Genomic DNA, 14630 nt, shown 5'->3' with positions numbered 1-14630 from the left:
TTTTTTTCTTAAGTCACACCTCCTTCCTTGATTACTTGTGTCGTTCTTCCTGGTGTTTCTGCCAGTTTTTGGTTGTTGCAGATCTTGCATGCAAAGCCTGCCTGGTGTAAAAATGTCTTGAAATCTTGGGGATTTTTGTATTTATATTTTAAAATCTATGAAATAGACTAATGATGGTTAAGAATCCTGATGCTAGACTCAACCCTTTTTTTGGCAGTATGATGATAATAAAAATAGTTTTAAGCAGCTACCCCGTTTTGTTCTTTTTTCTGATTTGGTAGTTGTGGCACCACAGCAGAAAAGCCTCCAAAAGTGACAAAACTTGTTTTCTCAATGGGATGCACCTTGTTTGAAAACCATCAGCTTGAAACTGGAGTCAGTGACAGTTATAAGCTGCCATACCTAACATCTTGCCAAGCAGGCATTTACCTTTTATTTAATTGCCTCAACAATCTCTTGGTTGGTGTTCAGTCTGCCCCCATAGACTGCTGGAGGTAGGCACCAGCTTCCCCGCGACCCACTATGGAAGAAGCGGTACAAAATGACTGACTGATTTTTTCTTAATGGAGGCTGAATTAGTTCTTTGTGGGTGTGGTGAGTTCAGGAAACACAGGCTGTAAGGCAAAAACGTTCAGGCTTCTTGCAGTTTCAGACAAATTGTAATGTGTAGTATAATAGCTTTCTTCCAAGTAGTAGTATAAAATGGTTTGGAGTTCCCAGCCAGAGACCTGACTTCTTTTGACTATCTTTTTAGATGTGCCTGTCTCATTTCCAATCAGAAAAAATGTCTGAAAATAACAGTAATTTAAAATATGCCGGAGTTATAAACAATTTTGGGTTTAAATGTAAGATTATCTTTGTAACAGTAGTGCCCCAACTTTTTGTCATAAGGCCCAAAATCATCAAGTTAAAACCAGCCTGCTGCTGCAAAATTTTAAGTTTGATTTTAAATGAATAGCCATTAATACCTATATTAGGATTTTATTGTTATCTGATTAACAATCAACTAAACATGAAATGTATTTATGACACCAGCACAAAAAGTTCTTTGAAAAAACGCATCTGTAAATCATTACAATTGCTGAACATAAAAAGAGTCTGACTCGTTCGCCTTTATCCAAAGAAGGGCATACAGTCTGCTAGTTTTTGGGGGTTGAGGACACCTTCTTTTAAAGTCGTTGGTGTATTTAACCAGAAGATATAGATTTGACTTTGAAAATCCCATTCTAAAAATATATTTTTTTAAAGTGTGCATTTGCATCAGCTGCTAATTTTGTACCATCCTTGAACTGTATTTAGGAACAAAACCATTCAGAGGGGCCACAAACAGGTCCACCAGCCAGACTTTGACACCCCTGCTTTATGAGGTTGGGGCATTAACATTAATCAACTTAATAAAGTCACTTCTCTAGTATTGGTCTACATGCTCCTTGGATAATTTTTTAATAAGAGGGTATTGCTTTATTTTTCCTAGTTTAGTTTTTTATGAGGTCAGCAGGTATGAACAGTTTCATTAAACTTCACTTGTAACTTGTTCCCTTGGTTTACTGGGAGACTGTTTGTAATTGTAATGATTTGTTCTGAGTCTTATCAGCAATAAAAGACAAACATGACTGGAAGCACTGGGCTTACTCATAGACACATGCATGCAATGCCTTGCAGCCAGAAGCCAGTGTGTTTCCAATCAATAGACCAATTAACAAGACAAATGAAATTCGCTTAATAACGTTGCCCCCATTTCAATCGGGTGCAGACAGGGTTTCAGATAAGAATTTCCCTTCACCCAATAGGAACATATTATCCTTACCTAATATAATTGTTTACTCCTTGACATGGTGCCTCTATTAAAGTAGAGGATGGAGTGACAAATTAAGACCATAAATGAAGAATGAAACAGTCTCCCAAGCAGAGGCGGGGATACACAAACAGATACACTTTTGCATTCTGCTCAGTTTACACTAAGCAGTTATGTAGCAACACCCATAGCCTGACTCTATACTAGCTATGAAATAGGAAGTGGAGGATGCTGAGATCCAATATGCATCGACTGCAGGGCTGGCTAGTCATCTGACACCATTTATACAAGCTCTGTGCTCAACATTTGCTGTTCACCTGCTGATTTGTACACACACTGACTTCTGTAGGCTCAAGCATCTATGAGACAGATGTTTGCTAGTGTCACAGGAACAGAGGTGGGGAGTGCAGAGCAGTGTGATGCTGTTTATGCAGTCCATATGCTATCAGTTGGACTCCTGTGTATCTCCACACCCACAGAGGTGGAGGAAAGTTTTTGTAGTTAAGAGGCCCAACTCTGTAGGAGTTCCAACTTGCCTTGTAGACAAAGCACGCATTTCTACTCTCTCTTACTCTTTCTCATCCTCTCTCGCTCTGCTTGTCTTTTGTCGGAGCAGGAGGTAATGAATTACGTATGAGTCGCAGTAAAGAGGATGAGCCCTTTTAGTGCAAAGTTATGTGCTAAACTTGTTGTTCCCAGACCATTTAAAGGTATGCCATCTCCTATAAACACCTTCCAGCCCAGTCCACACACAGCAGGTCATTTACATTTCATTTTTCTTTTTTATCTGCCACTCTTATATGTCTCTTTGAGGCTCTTTCATGTTGTGTCTTTTCCATTTGCTAAAAAACAGAAGGAGGTTCAGCACAATAATTTGTGTTTTTGTTAGCTTATAAGGCTGTAACATATTTTTAAGGTGCACATTTTAGACCAACAAAGTGATTATTCCGCACCTGTACTGCTCAACTCTTATTTTTTAGTATTGAATAATTAAAATTATGATTATTATTAATATTCATATTATTATTCATGTTAATATTATTATTAATGTGGAGGGCTTGTAACAGGTGATTAAAAAAAAGTTTTTGAAATATCTGCTAATCGACTGATCAGTGTTTGCTTCAATCCAATAAATAATAGAGAAATAATTAATTAGTCGCAGATCACAGATGTTAGTGTGCACTGATTCAATAAATCAGCTTGCAATACAACATCCAACCTATCTGGATAGCATCATTTCAGTAGCTCCTTTCAGATGCAATGTGGAGACTGTAACCTGTACTGTTGACGTCAATGAATGCAACACACACGTCATATTGCTGACATTTGGGGTCCATTTAGAGATGTTCTGTTCATGGAATTCTCATGAAATCTAAATCTTCAGCTTATGACTTATTTCTGAGAAGAGAAATGAGAGAGATACATTTAATATTGTGTTACATTTAGGGTTCTCAAAATAATTTCCATATATAATTGTTGCTAAAGATTTTTTTTTTTTTTAAAGACTCTAATTTATGTTAAAATTGATTCACGCTGAGCCCTTTTCATCTCCCCTAGTTGGCCACACATCTTCACACAGCAGCACTGCAGACACACATACACACTTAGCCCCTCCCCTTCCTGCGGAGGCTCACTTGGACAATCATGACTGATAATAAAAACAGTAAGCTGCTGCTGGAACTGTAAAACTTCCATTAACTTCCTGTTAAGCAAGTATGTCCAGAGAAAAGTCAAAAAGGCAAACATAAGCATTTTTTGGAGATATTTTGGCCTATGCGGCATATGATGCCATTGAGCCCAGATACTAACTGTGCTCCTAGCATGGGTTAGAAAGCTGAGTACAACACTGACACTGGCGTTTGATGTTTATCAGTTTGAAAGGTCAGTAAAGCTCCTTTTTCTGCAGCAGTAAAGGTGTAAACATGCCAGATGGCATTAAGTAATGTTACCTGTTTTAAATATTGGCAACTTACACATACGGATACGTTAGTAAACTGCACATAATATATCAAACCTCTGACAGTTCTTGTCCAGAAATGAAACCTAAAACAATCTTTGAATGGATCACAATGAAAGAAAAAAACCCGCACCTCCCAGCCAAGGTTTATTTTCCTATTTATTTAGACTTTTATTAGACTAATGTGAGTTTCTGTAAAGAAAAGCTTTCCTATACCTGGGGAACAGCCTTGTTGCTGCAAACTGGCAGCTGCCCCCAGGTGTTGTGTTTTCCTTAATTCCGTGACAACTGCAGTCATTTGATGTGGAACTGAATACTGATTAAACACAGTCCAGAAAAGCGGGTGAAGCACTTGTTAAACTGTTTCGATCGTTAGCCAACAACACACAATGGGTCAGTAGTCTATGCAAAAACCTGGCTTCTTATTCCTTTAGTGAAAAAATATCTTTGTGTTTCCAGCTCTGTTCCTACAACTCATCTGTTTTAGCCCATATCTCATTTTTGTTTTGTCTGTTTCTCATGTTTTTCTCTCATGTGCCTGCTTCTTATCTAGCATTAACTTGATATTCTCACAACTTTAGTGTTAACTCATGCTTACTCCAAATCTGTCCACTCCCCCCTCTTGCTTCACTTTGTCCACAGGTTGTTGCTTCACCTTTTTGTTATCCATTTTCCATTTTAATTTTTCCCCTGTCTTCCCTTGGGACTGTCCCTCATTTCTGATTTTCATTTTCCTGGCATTTCTCTTTTAAACAACTGTCCATCATTCACTCTAAAATGATCACATTAGAATAAAAAAAAAAGCCTGCTTAGTTTAGCCAAACAATCATCTATCAAGCTAGCTTACCTTGTTTATAACCCAGAAGAGCCTCCACCCATTCTCCTTCCAAAAATGGTGCATAGCACAGACCCAATGAACCTCAAAGATCACATTTCTGGAAAAAAAAAATCATTTTTATTCCACCCAGTGGCAGTCTTTAAAAACGTGAGATTTGTCACATTGGAAATATTTAGTTTAAATAATATTTGGACAAAAATTGGCTTAATCAATCATGTAATTAGCAGAATTTATATCGATAAACTATTAATTATGAATAACATTTGTTAGTATTAACACAATATAATGTGAGATAAAGGCAAAATGATGACTCTGGAGTCTTCTTGTACAACTAATTCAGCTAATGAGAATGACCCCTCTTTAATTAGTTAGAGATGTTAAACTTCCACCGACTACAATATAACACATCAAAAGATCGCAATTTTCCAACTGTTGTGGTTTTTAGCTGTATACCCCAATCCATTTGGCCAAGTATGAAACATTTTTGGCCATAGGTAGCTATTTTACATTTTAAAGCCTGAGGTGGTATATGTCATAGCAGTATTTTTGGTAACATGTTCAACATTCAGTAGTTCAAAAAGTATGTTCTAATTAGTTGAAGTGTTATATATATGACCTTCTATAGATGTGTTGTATCTATTGCTAAACAGGCACAACCCTCATTTTGGAAATGTTGTCCTGGCAACCAGGGGTGGACTGGCAATCTGTCTACACCATTGATGTTCAGCTCGGCTATTCAGTCCAGGGCCATCGACTTGCCTGATTCATTCACCAAAGGTTAAACTGAGTACCTCTAACAGCCAACAAAAAAACAAAGGAAGAAGGTCATTTAAGAGCAGCAGAGAATGTGCGCCTGCATCAGATCAGAGTCTGAGCTCCATATGTGTGATCACGCGGGCACAGGAAGAAGCAGAGTGACATGACAGAGCCTTAAGTTAACAGTAATACCTGATTTCGGACTGACAGTAAGTTACAGTAACACTGTGAATCCTCATCCTGGCAGCTGATACCGCTGTCTGTTTCCCGCAGCTGAACATAGTTATGGGAGTTAATCAGTCTCTCCTCCTGTTAACCATTATTTGGAGGATGTAGAAATTCAGGTTTATTCTTGTAAAAAATATCATAGAAGAGTAAACCATTTACAGGTCCTTCTCAAAATATTAGCATATTGTGATGAAGTTCATTATTTTCCATAATGTAATGATGAAAATTTAACATTCATATATTTTAGATTCATTGCACACTAACTGAAATATTTCAGGTCTTTTATTGTCATAATACGGATGATTTTGGCATACAGCTCATGAAAACCCAAAATTCCTATCTCACAAAATTAGCATATTTCATCCGACCAATAAAAGAAAAGTGTTTTTAATACAAAAAACGTCAACCTTCAAATAATCATGTACAGTTATGCACTCAATACTTGGTCGGGAATCCTTTTGCAGAAATGACTGCTTCAATGCGGCGTGGCATGGAGGCAATCAGCCTGTGGCACTGCTGAGGTCTTATGGAGGCCCAGGATGCTTCGATAGCGGCCTTTAGCTCATCCAGAGTGTTGGGTCTTGAGTCTCTCAACGTTCTCTTCACAATATCCCACAGATTCTCTATGGGGTTCAGGTCAGGAGAGTTGGCAGGCCAATTGAGCACAGTGATACCATGGTCAGTAAACCATTTACCAGTGGTTTTGGCACTGTGAGCAGGTGCCAGGTCGTGCTGAAAAATGAAATCTTCATCTCCATAAAGCTTTTCAGCAGATGGAAGCATGAAGTGCTCCAAAATCTCCTGATAGCTAGCTGCATTGACCCTGTCCTTGATAAAACACAGTGGACCAACACCAGCAGCTGACACGGCACCCCAGACCATCACTGACTGTGGGTACTTGACACTGGACTTCTGGCATTTTGGCATTTCCTTCTCCCCAGTCTTCCTCCAGACTCTGGCACCTTGATTTCCGAATGACATGTAGAATTTGCTTTCATCCGAAAAAAGTACTTTGGACCACTGAGCAACAGTCCAGTGCTGCTTCTCTGTAGCCCAGGTCAGGCGCTTCTGCCGCTGTTTCTGGTTCAAAAGTGGCTTGACCTGGGGAATGCGGCACCTGTAGCCCATTTCCTGCACACGCCTGTGCACGGTGGCTCTGGATGTTTCTACTCCAGACTCAGTCCACTGCTTCCGCAGGTCCCCCAAGGTCTGGAATCGGCCCTTCTCCACAATCTTCCTCAGGGTCCGGTCACCTCTTCTCGTTGTGCAGCGTTTTCTGCCACACTTTTTCCTTCCCACAGACTTCCCACTGAGGTGCCTTGATACAGCACTCTGGGAACAGCCTATTCATTCAGAAATTTCTTTCTGTGTCTTACCCTCTTGCTTGAGGTTGTCAATAGTGGCCTTCTGGACAGCAGTCAGGTCGGCAGTCTTACCCATGATTGGGGTTTTGAGTGATGAACCAGGCTGGGAGTTTTAAAGGCCTCAGGAATCTTTTGCAGGTGTTTAGAGTTAACTCGTTGATTCAGATGATTAGGTTCATAGCTCGTTTAGAGACCCTTTTAATGATATGCTAATTTTGTGAGATAGGAATTTTGGGTTTTCATGAGCTGTATGCCAAAATCATCCGTATTAAGACAATAAAAGACCTGAAATGTTTCAGTTAGTGTGCAATAAATCTAAAATATATGAACGTTAAATTTTCATCATGACCTTATGGAAAATAATGAACTTTATCACAATATGCTAATATTTTGAGAAGGACCTGTATAGTCACAGTAATGATGAGAAGTAAACATAAAGAGTAAGATGGAGGGAAAGAAAAAGAAAAGAAAGTCTCAAACATTTTTGGTAAAAATGTCAAAATCACTTTCTGCTGCTGTATAACTGCCAGGAGCAGTAATGTAGTCTTAGAGATCAACCAAATCACTGATTCACCCACCAGGGCACCAGGTGGAAGTTTACCTTGAAGAACATCACCAGGCTGGTCATGATGAGGGACAATGAGCAGAAGACATTTCACCTGAGCTACAGATTATTACATACAAGTGTTCAGGCAGCCATAGAAACCAGTAGGACCCCATTTTTTCAGTCGGCTTTCTGTGAGCTTCTAGTTGGTTTCACATGATGATGTCTGTGAAATGCTTTGTTTCACAGTTTTCCTTTTAGAGAGGGTGTGTGCAGTACCATTCTCAGATATTAGGATAAGCTCGCTGGTGTCTGTTGGTACCTACCTGGGTATGAGCCTATCCAGGAAAAACTCCAGAGTTGAGGTTTTTAGTCCTGTTCTGCTGCTAATGAAAACACAAATCTAATTAATGTCACATGACAGCAGTTTTCAGTTAAACAGACATCACCCTGGGTCATTAAGGGCTAAAATTTAAGCTAAAGCTGAATGAGTAATTTTCCAGAGTATTGAGACTAAATGGTACAAATGTGTCACCATGGATCAATTTGGGTCCATATGCACCCTGTGTGCATGCATGTTTCTGCATATACTTACATCTGATGTTCACCAGTATGTGTATAATTGATTAAAAGTGGGATTTATCTGATGTCCAACTCTCAAAAGGATGAGGAGGGTGCAGTATTTAGGTGAAGGATCTGGGATGGGACAGTAGTTGGAGATGTAATTAATTTTAAAAAAAGAACTTAGAAACTCAGAAAAGGAGAATAGTTTTGAATTGACCAGATGTCGCGAATATTGTTTCATCTATTTCCTGGCCTCAGTCAATGCATTTAAATGAGGGGATCATTCCGCTTTGCAGTTAAAAAGATCAAACAGAGCGTGAAAATTAAGAAGGATTAGGAAGATAACAAAATCACACTCTGTAGCATAAAAAAATGAAACCTTCGGAACCTTTTCTCTCATCTACATTATATCAGAGGCAGCATAAAGAAGTCGATTACAAAGATACAGCTGAGTTAGAGACAGCATGTCATATACCCAATAAAAAAATAATTACATTTAGTTCAAGGTGAAGATGCACTAACATCCATGTCCTAAAATATCCTGAAAAGGTGCAGATTAGCAATCAGATTCCACTAGGGTCAATGCTTCTAATAAGTGAGCTTGATAAGAAAACAGCTTATATTGGCACAGTAGAAAAGTTGGTTTCTGCAGAAAATGAGGTGTTTTGCTCAATGCAAAGTGTACATTAAAGAAGTTGATGAAAAAGTGAAGTAATTCAGGCGATGAAATAAAGAAACTAAAGATGAAAGTCTGCTGATAGAAAGACTGGCACAGAAGGAGATGCAATAAGAAGGTTACAAAAGGAAAATTTTCTTTCTTTCTTTTTTTTTTTTTTTCTGAAACCCAAAGGGCAGAGAAATTAGAGCAGCAACAAGAGAATTAGATTTTTGACAGTCTCCAACTTCAACTGACACACACGTTAAGTCAGATCTGAGATTGTCTGGGTTAGCAAAATACATGTCAGAGTTTTGTCCAGATTTTTCTAGTTATTTGTAATTCTAGAATGAAACCAGTGTTTTTTAAGCTGGAACTGTAAGAGAGCCAAAAGGGATTTGGTTCGTTCCTTTTTTTAATTGACACCCAGGAGCAAATGCTTTAAGTGCAAAGTGAACCCCTAATTTTGGCATTGGGCCAGTGTGAGTATAGCCTCAGGCTAGCCATGAGGGAAATTAGAAACAATGAACTACTGGACGTAAATTGTGACGGGATGATATTTTAATTTGAAAACCAGGTGTGTGGCAGTATTGACATAATACATAATTCCAGACATATTCTCTCCTGAGACCTCAGCAGATTAGCAGGTTTTCCACTTAGTTCAGGTTATAGAACTCCCATCTCTGGACATACACCAGTAAAGTCGTTTGAGCCAAGGCAGTGGAACAGGGAGAGGTATCCAACCCTGAGATACCCCTGTTTACCTGGAATGTTGATTTGAATGAGGTGAGCTGGACACTGGTTGATTCAAAGACAATGACATCCATTATGGGTGATCTGATCACACTTGGAGGATTCTAAATACAGGTTGGAAAGCTAAAAGGATACCTCCAAAATGTCATCCATCCCCAATTCAGATTTTTATCTACTATTTTTTACAACTTTCTTTTGAAATACTCTCTTCACAATCTCTTCATCTAAGGGATTTTGGTGACTTAAATGGGACATATCATGCTTTTACATCCTTCCTTGTCACACTTAAATCATTCAGTTGTGGTCTGTATAAAGTTGAACTTCAATGCTTTGGGCTGAGCTCCTTGTTATTGTAGCTCCACAGGCTCTTCTTTTACCTGTTCTGAGGTGCGTCCAAGAGCAACTGGTGCCGTCTCTTTAAATGCTATAGAGGCACTTCCTGTCCCGCCCCTCTCAAGGTCAAAGAGTGATACACTTTAACACATTCGGTCATTTTTGTAGTTTGATAACAGAGTTACAACTATCTAGTGGAGCAGAAACAAGACAAAAACTGCAAAACTGTTTATTAAAAAATATTCACAACCGCAGTATGGTTCTGTCCTCTAGGAGCTAAAAGCAGCAGACAGCACTAACATACTCAGAAGGCACAGCGCTACTGCTATCAGAACAATGGCCAGGACGTCATATCAACATACAATAACCAAAATAAAGTTTGTTGTCATTTTAGCCTTATCTGCAGTTCACCGCTTTACTGAATCCAAGAACAGAAGGAACTGATCCCTTAATCAGATGAAGTCTTTCAGCAAATTCTTCTCAATACTGTTAGAGGTTGCTGAAGGCACTCGTCCTTGAAGTGGGGGAAATAGGAATTTCTCCACTGATGTGAGGACATTTCCATGAAAAATAAAATTTAACCAGGCAACCAGGTTCTGATGCTGGGGGACGGTGAAATGAACCGACCATTTAGACTTATCCACTTGGAGCATCGCCATATTTAAGCTTGGAGTACAAAATGAAAACGAGAAACAAAAATGGCAGATACGCGAAATTGGTCAACCTTATTTAGCTGTTTCAGCACCAATACTGTGACCTAAAAATGTAATACGTTTCGAAAAACGTAATAATAAGTAAAACTGAACAGATTAAAAAATATGACCCAAAATATAAATGTCTATGCACCTGGAGAGACTAAATTTTCTGCACTCCTACAGACTCCAAGTACACAACAAAATGTATTTATGGGCTAAAAAAGCGGATTTTGCATGATATGTCACATCTACTTCTTTCCGTTCTTACCTGAAATTGAAAGAACACCAGAAAGAGGAGAATAAATGTCTCTGTAAGGGTCCTCTTTGGAATTGTTGACTTCTTCTAAACAGTTGTCACAAATTCACCTCCAACCATTATGCAACCAAGTTGGTGTTTGTATACCACTAAAGGTCTTGACGTACTTCTGTGTCCATGTATGCAAGATGCTTGGACCTTGAGGACAAGCACATGCTCCTATTCATAGTGCTCCTATTCAACCTCATTCCACTTAAAAATATACTGTTTTCACTACATCGCTGGTTTATACACTGAAGAAGAGAATGTGAAAATGAAAAGTGAATTGATAAGAAAGAATGATTTTTTCTTACCAGAACATAAATTTAGTTTTTCTATCCTTGTTGTCCCTGAGATCTGGGAATACAGCAGATATCTCCTCACTGTAGCTCTGTAAAGTTAGCTTTGCTGCTGGTTTTCGCCTTCTCACGCAAGCATTGCAGTCGGGCAGAATTTATTCACAATTATATCAAAAACTAAATTATTTTGGTGTATGCTGTTAAAAGAAATTCGAAATGAAGTAACTTAAAAAAAAAACTAAAGGCCAAAAGTAACACAAAGAAATCTAAAAAAAAAATATAGGTACTAGTACGCAAATTCGGTAAATATGTTTAGGCAGAACTCCGATTATTAGATTATTGCAAGGTGCTTCCATTGATAACCTTGCATTTTGTTGACTATGCATCATCAACAGGCATTAGTGGTATACAATTCAGCCCAATATTACTCATGCCCTGGCCAGTTATAGATGTTAAATGATATTTTAATATAACTTTGTGACTTGAAGTAATATTAATGTTTTGAAGTGCCCCAACCAAAGTCCTGACTTGAATCTGACAGAGAATCTGTTAAGGGAGCTAAAGATTAGCGTGATGACAAGGAGACCTTTCAACCTCAAAGACTGGCTCATCACCAAAGATGAAGTCTTATAAACACTGAAGGAAACAGTGAAAACGTTTGCAGGCTATTACAAGAAGGGATTGATTGCTGTATTGCACACTATTTTCCATGTTGAAAAGGATATAAATAACTTTATTCATGAATCCAATTCTATTAAAATATATATATATATATTTTTTGGGTTTTCAAAATGGATACCCATTTCACATTCTTAGAAGAAAATAGTTTAAAATCTAAATCTGACAAGGGTATGAATAATTTTGAGTTTAACTGGAGATAATGTAACTTTGACTGTGTGGTGGATACACAGCATTCGGATGGCACAATAATAATGTGCAGGTGCCTCTCCGTGATTGGTGGATCCAGAAATAGGATGAACACAGATTGGTTACCTTGGTGGAGATGCTGCTGCTGTGGGCTGTTAATCCCAACCATTCAGGCCTTGTCTGAGATGTCCAGTAGATGCAAATACTTTGAGGAGTTTGTATGGGTGAACTGCCTTTTATTTTTATTGCAGATTTCTCCTGTTTATGTTAGTTAGGAGGCTAAGTTATTGTCATTTGTTTTTTGTTTTTTTTATTTCTAAGAGTTCATTTAAAAGATCAGATAGTTTCCATTTGTTTGTTATTTTGGCCTAAAGTCAACCCTGAAGTCATTCTGCTCCTGCTGAAGTGTTAAAACATTTAAGTATTCACATCATTGTAAATAACATCCCTGTAAAATGTGTTGTGGCTGCTCGAGGTCTGACGAGGACGGACCTTTATTCGTGTTATGGTCTGGTCACCCCTAGACAGGTCATAACATGTTAAAGAGACGTTTCCCAGGTAAAGCCAACGATGAACTCTGTAGCTGTTCTTTGTCACAGTCAGGTGTCTGAGATGTCTGTAGTCAAAGTAGTGACATTGAAGTTGTGTCTGAACTCTGGTAACGTGTACAATTATAACACCAGTGCTAAATGTACCACTCCTGGCAAAACTTAGGAAATCACTAGAGTAGACAGGATGTCAGTTGTCTTTTCCCGGCATATTGCAACTTTGTTGAACCTCACCAGGGGTAAAACAGCGCTACATAAATAAATGTGGACTTAAATACTAAATTTCAAGATCCTTTGGGGTAATTGTCATTTCCCAAAATAACTTTTGAAGTTTAGGCTACATGATGATGGATTGTCATTGGGGATTGGTACAAATGCCTTCTTATAATTCTTTACACAAGGTGCAAAGCACACCAGCTATCATAACCAGTTCATTAACTTTTAATTTCTCATTTGAGTAAGTCGGAAGATAGAATGCAATAATTTTTGTTTGATGTTTGGTAACTGTCATGAAGAAAAAACAAACAAACAAACAAAAAAACCCTAATCTGCTTTTGCAAAATAATCCTTGTTGTCTTATTTAGACCAAACTGTCAGTGGGCAGTTCCTAAAATATGAATGTCTCACAGAGTTCTTGGTCATGCCTTATCTTTTGCCGGGCTTTAAGTTTCTATTTTCAGTTGAAGGCAAGAACCAACCTTAAAATGGTCAAGCAGCTTCACTTAGACTCCTCTCTTATGTTTCCTCTTTCTTTCTCCATCCAGAGTTAATAGATGGGACCCCCACCCTTAAAGTCAACCATGGGTCCGGCACGCTTGTGCTACAGCTGCCAGGGAACATCAACGGGGCAGACAGGCGATGGCATCGACTGGATGTCCGTAGCAACAGCAAGGTGAGACACTTCATCCATTGAACACCAGCTGGCACTTATTTAGCATATAACCTCCCGGCAGTTTTCAGACCGTGCTGTATGGCTGCAGATGTTTCACAGCACATCTCTTCAAGAAATATTGCTGCATTCATTGTTCAAGTTTTAACCATTGATGGAATTTATGACATTTAAAATTCCTTCCTTCAGAGTAGCCCAACACCAGCTGATACATGCAGAACACACGTTTTTACAGGTAAATAAGGCTATTAGCATTTGATCATAGTCACTTTTTTATGAATGAGATGCCATGGGCTGCTGCAGATATCTCTTTGTGTCAGGCTATAAAATGTGTGAAGCTGCTGCTGATTTATTATTTTTTTTGTCTGATGTAGAATAAACCAGTACACTGCAATCACAATATGGTCTGAACAGTGCCTGTTTTAGGTTGATGAGGGGACTGCTTCTTATTAAAGGAACATCCAGTCTTCAGTGTTGACCTCAGTTTGACATCAGCTGTCAAGTAATTGTACAGTTATGATGGGATGTTGAGTGTTGTGGGAATCTCTGGTGCTTCTTTGCTCACAGAAAATGCTTAAAGGTTAACTAAAAGCTAAATCCATTTTGAACATTTGAAAAATTGCATGCCGAATTACAGATTTCTTCTGTTTTTGCTTTATGTCGCTTTTACATTTTATATCAAAACCAACATGGCCAAATGTAAAAAGCTAACTGCTCCCTAAAAACCTAATAACTGGTTGTTCCACCCTAAGCAGCAACACTTCTTATCAAGTGTTTGTGATAACTGGTAATGAGTATTTTACATCACATTGGAGGAAGTTTGAGTCACTCTTTACAGAATTGTTTAAATGTTGTGACATTAAATAATTTTTAAGCAAAAGTGGCCTGTTTAGGGTTTTCCCACATTTCTTTCAGATTTAAGCCTAGGAATTTACTAGGGTTAAATAACTATAACTATAACCTTCAGTTTGCTTTTTCTAGCACTGTAGGCCTAGACTTTTGTGTGCTTCCAATCTCAAACAGTAAGGTAGTCCCAGATCATCACACTCACACCACCATCTTTGACTAAAGCTATGATGCTCTTTTTCTGCAGTGCTCTCTTAGGTGTATGGCAGATACACTGACACATCCTCTTAAAAGGTCCACTTTTTTGTTTTCCACAGAATATTTTCCTAAAAATCTGCATGTTTTTTTGGGCCATTGTGTTCTTTTTGGTCATCAGTGGTTTGGCCCTTGAATCATAAATGTTG

At 38.4% G+C, this 14630-nt stretch overlaps 1 protein-coding gene across 1 annotated transcript in view; it reads left to right on the top strand.

The window, feature by feature from the left end:
• Window positions 1-14630, top strand: part of LOC124867304 (neural-cadherin-like) — a 260114-nt gene that overhangs the window by 120831 nt on the left and 124653 nt on the right. The window contains exon 16 of the mRNA XM_047363684.1: window positions 13256-13383. Coding sequence (XP_047219640.1) covers window positions 13256-13383 — 128 coding nt within the window. The remainder of the gene's footprint in view (window positions 1-13255; window positions 13384-14630) is intronic.

The sequence above is a fragment of the Girardinichthys multiradiatus genome, chromosome 4 (genome assembly GCF_021462225.1).
Source record: "Girardinichthys multiradiatus isolate DD_20200921_A chromosome 4, DD_fGirMul_XY1, whole genome shotgun sequence".
NCBI lineage: Eukaryota > Metazoa > Chordata > Actinopteri > Cyprinodontiformes > Goodeidae > Girardinichthys > Girardinichthys multiradiatus.
This window is presented reverse-complemented; position numbering and strand designations above follow the sequence as displayed.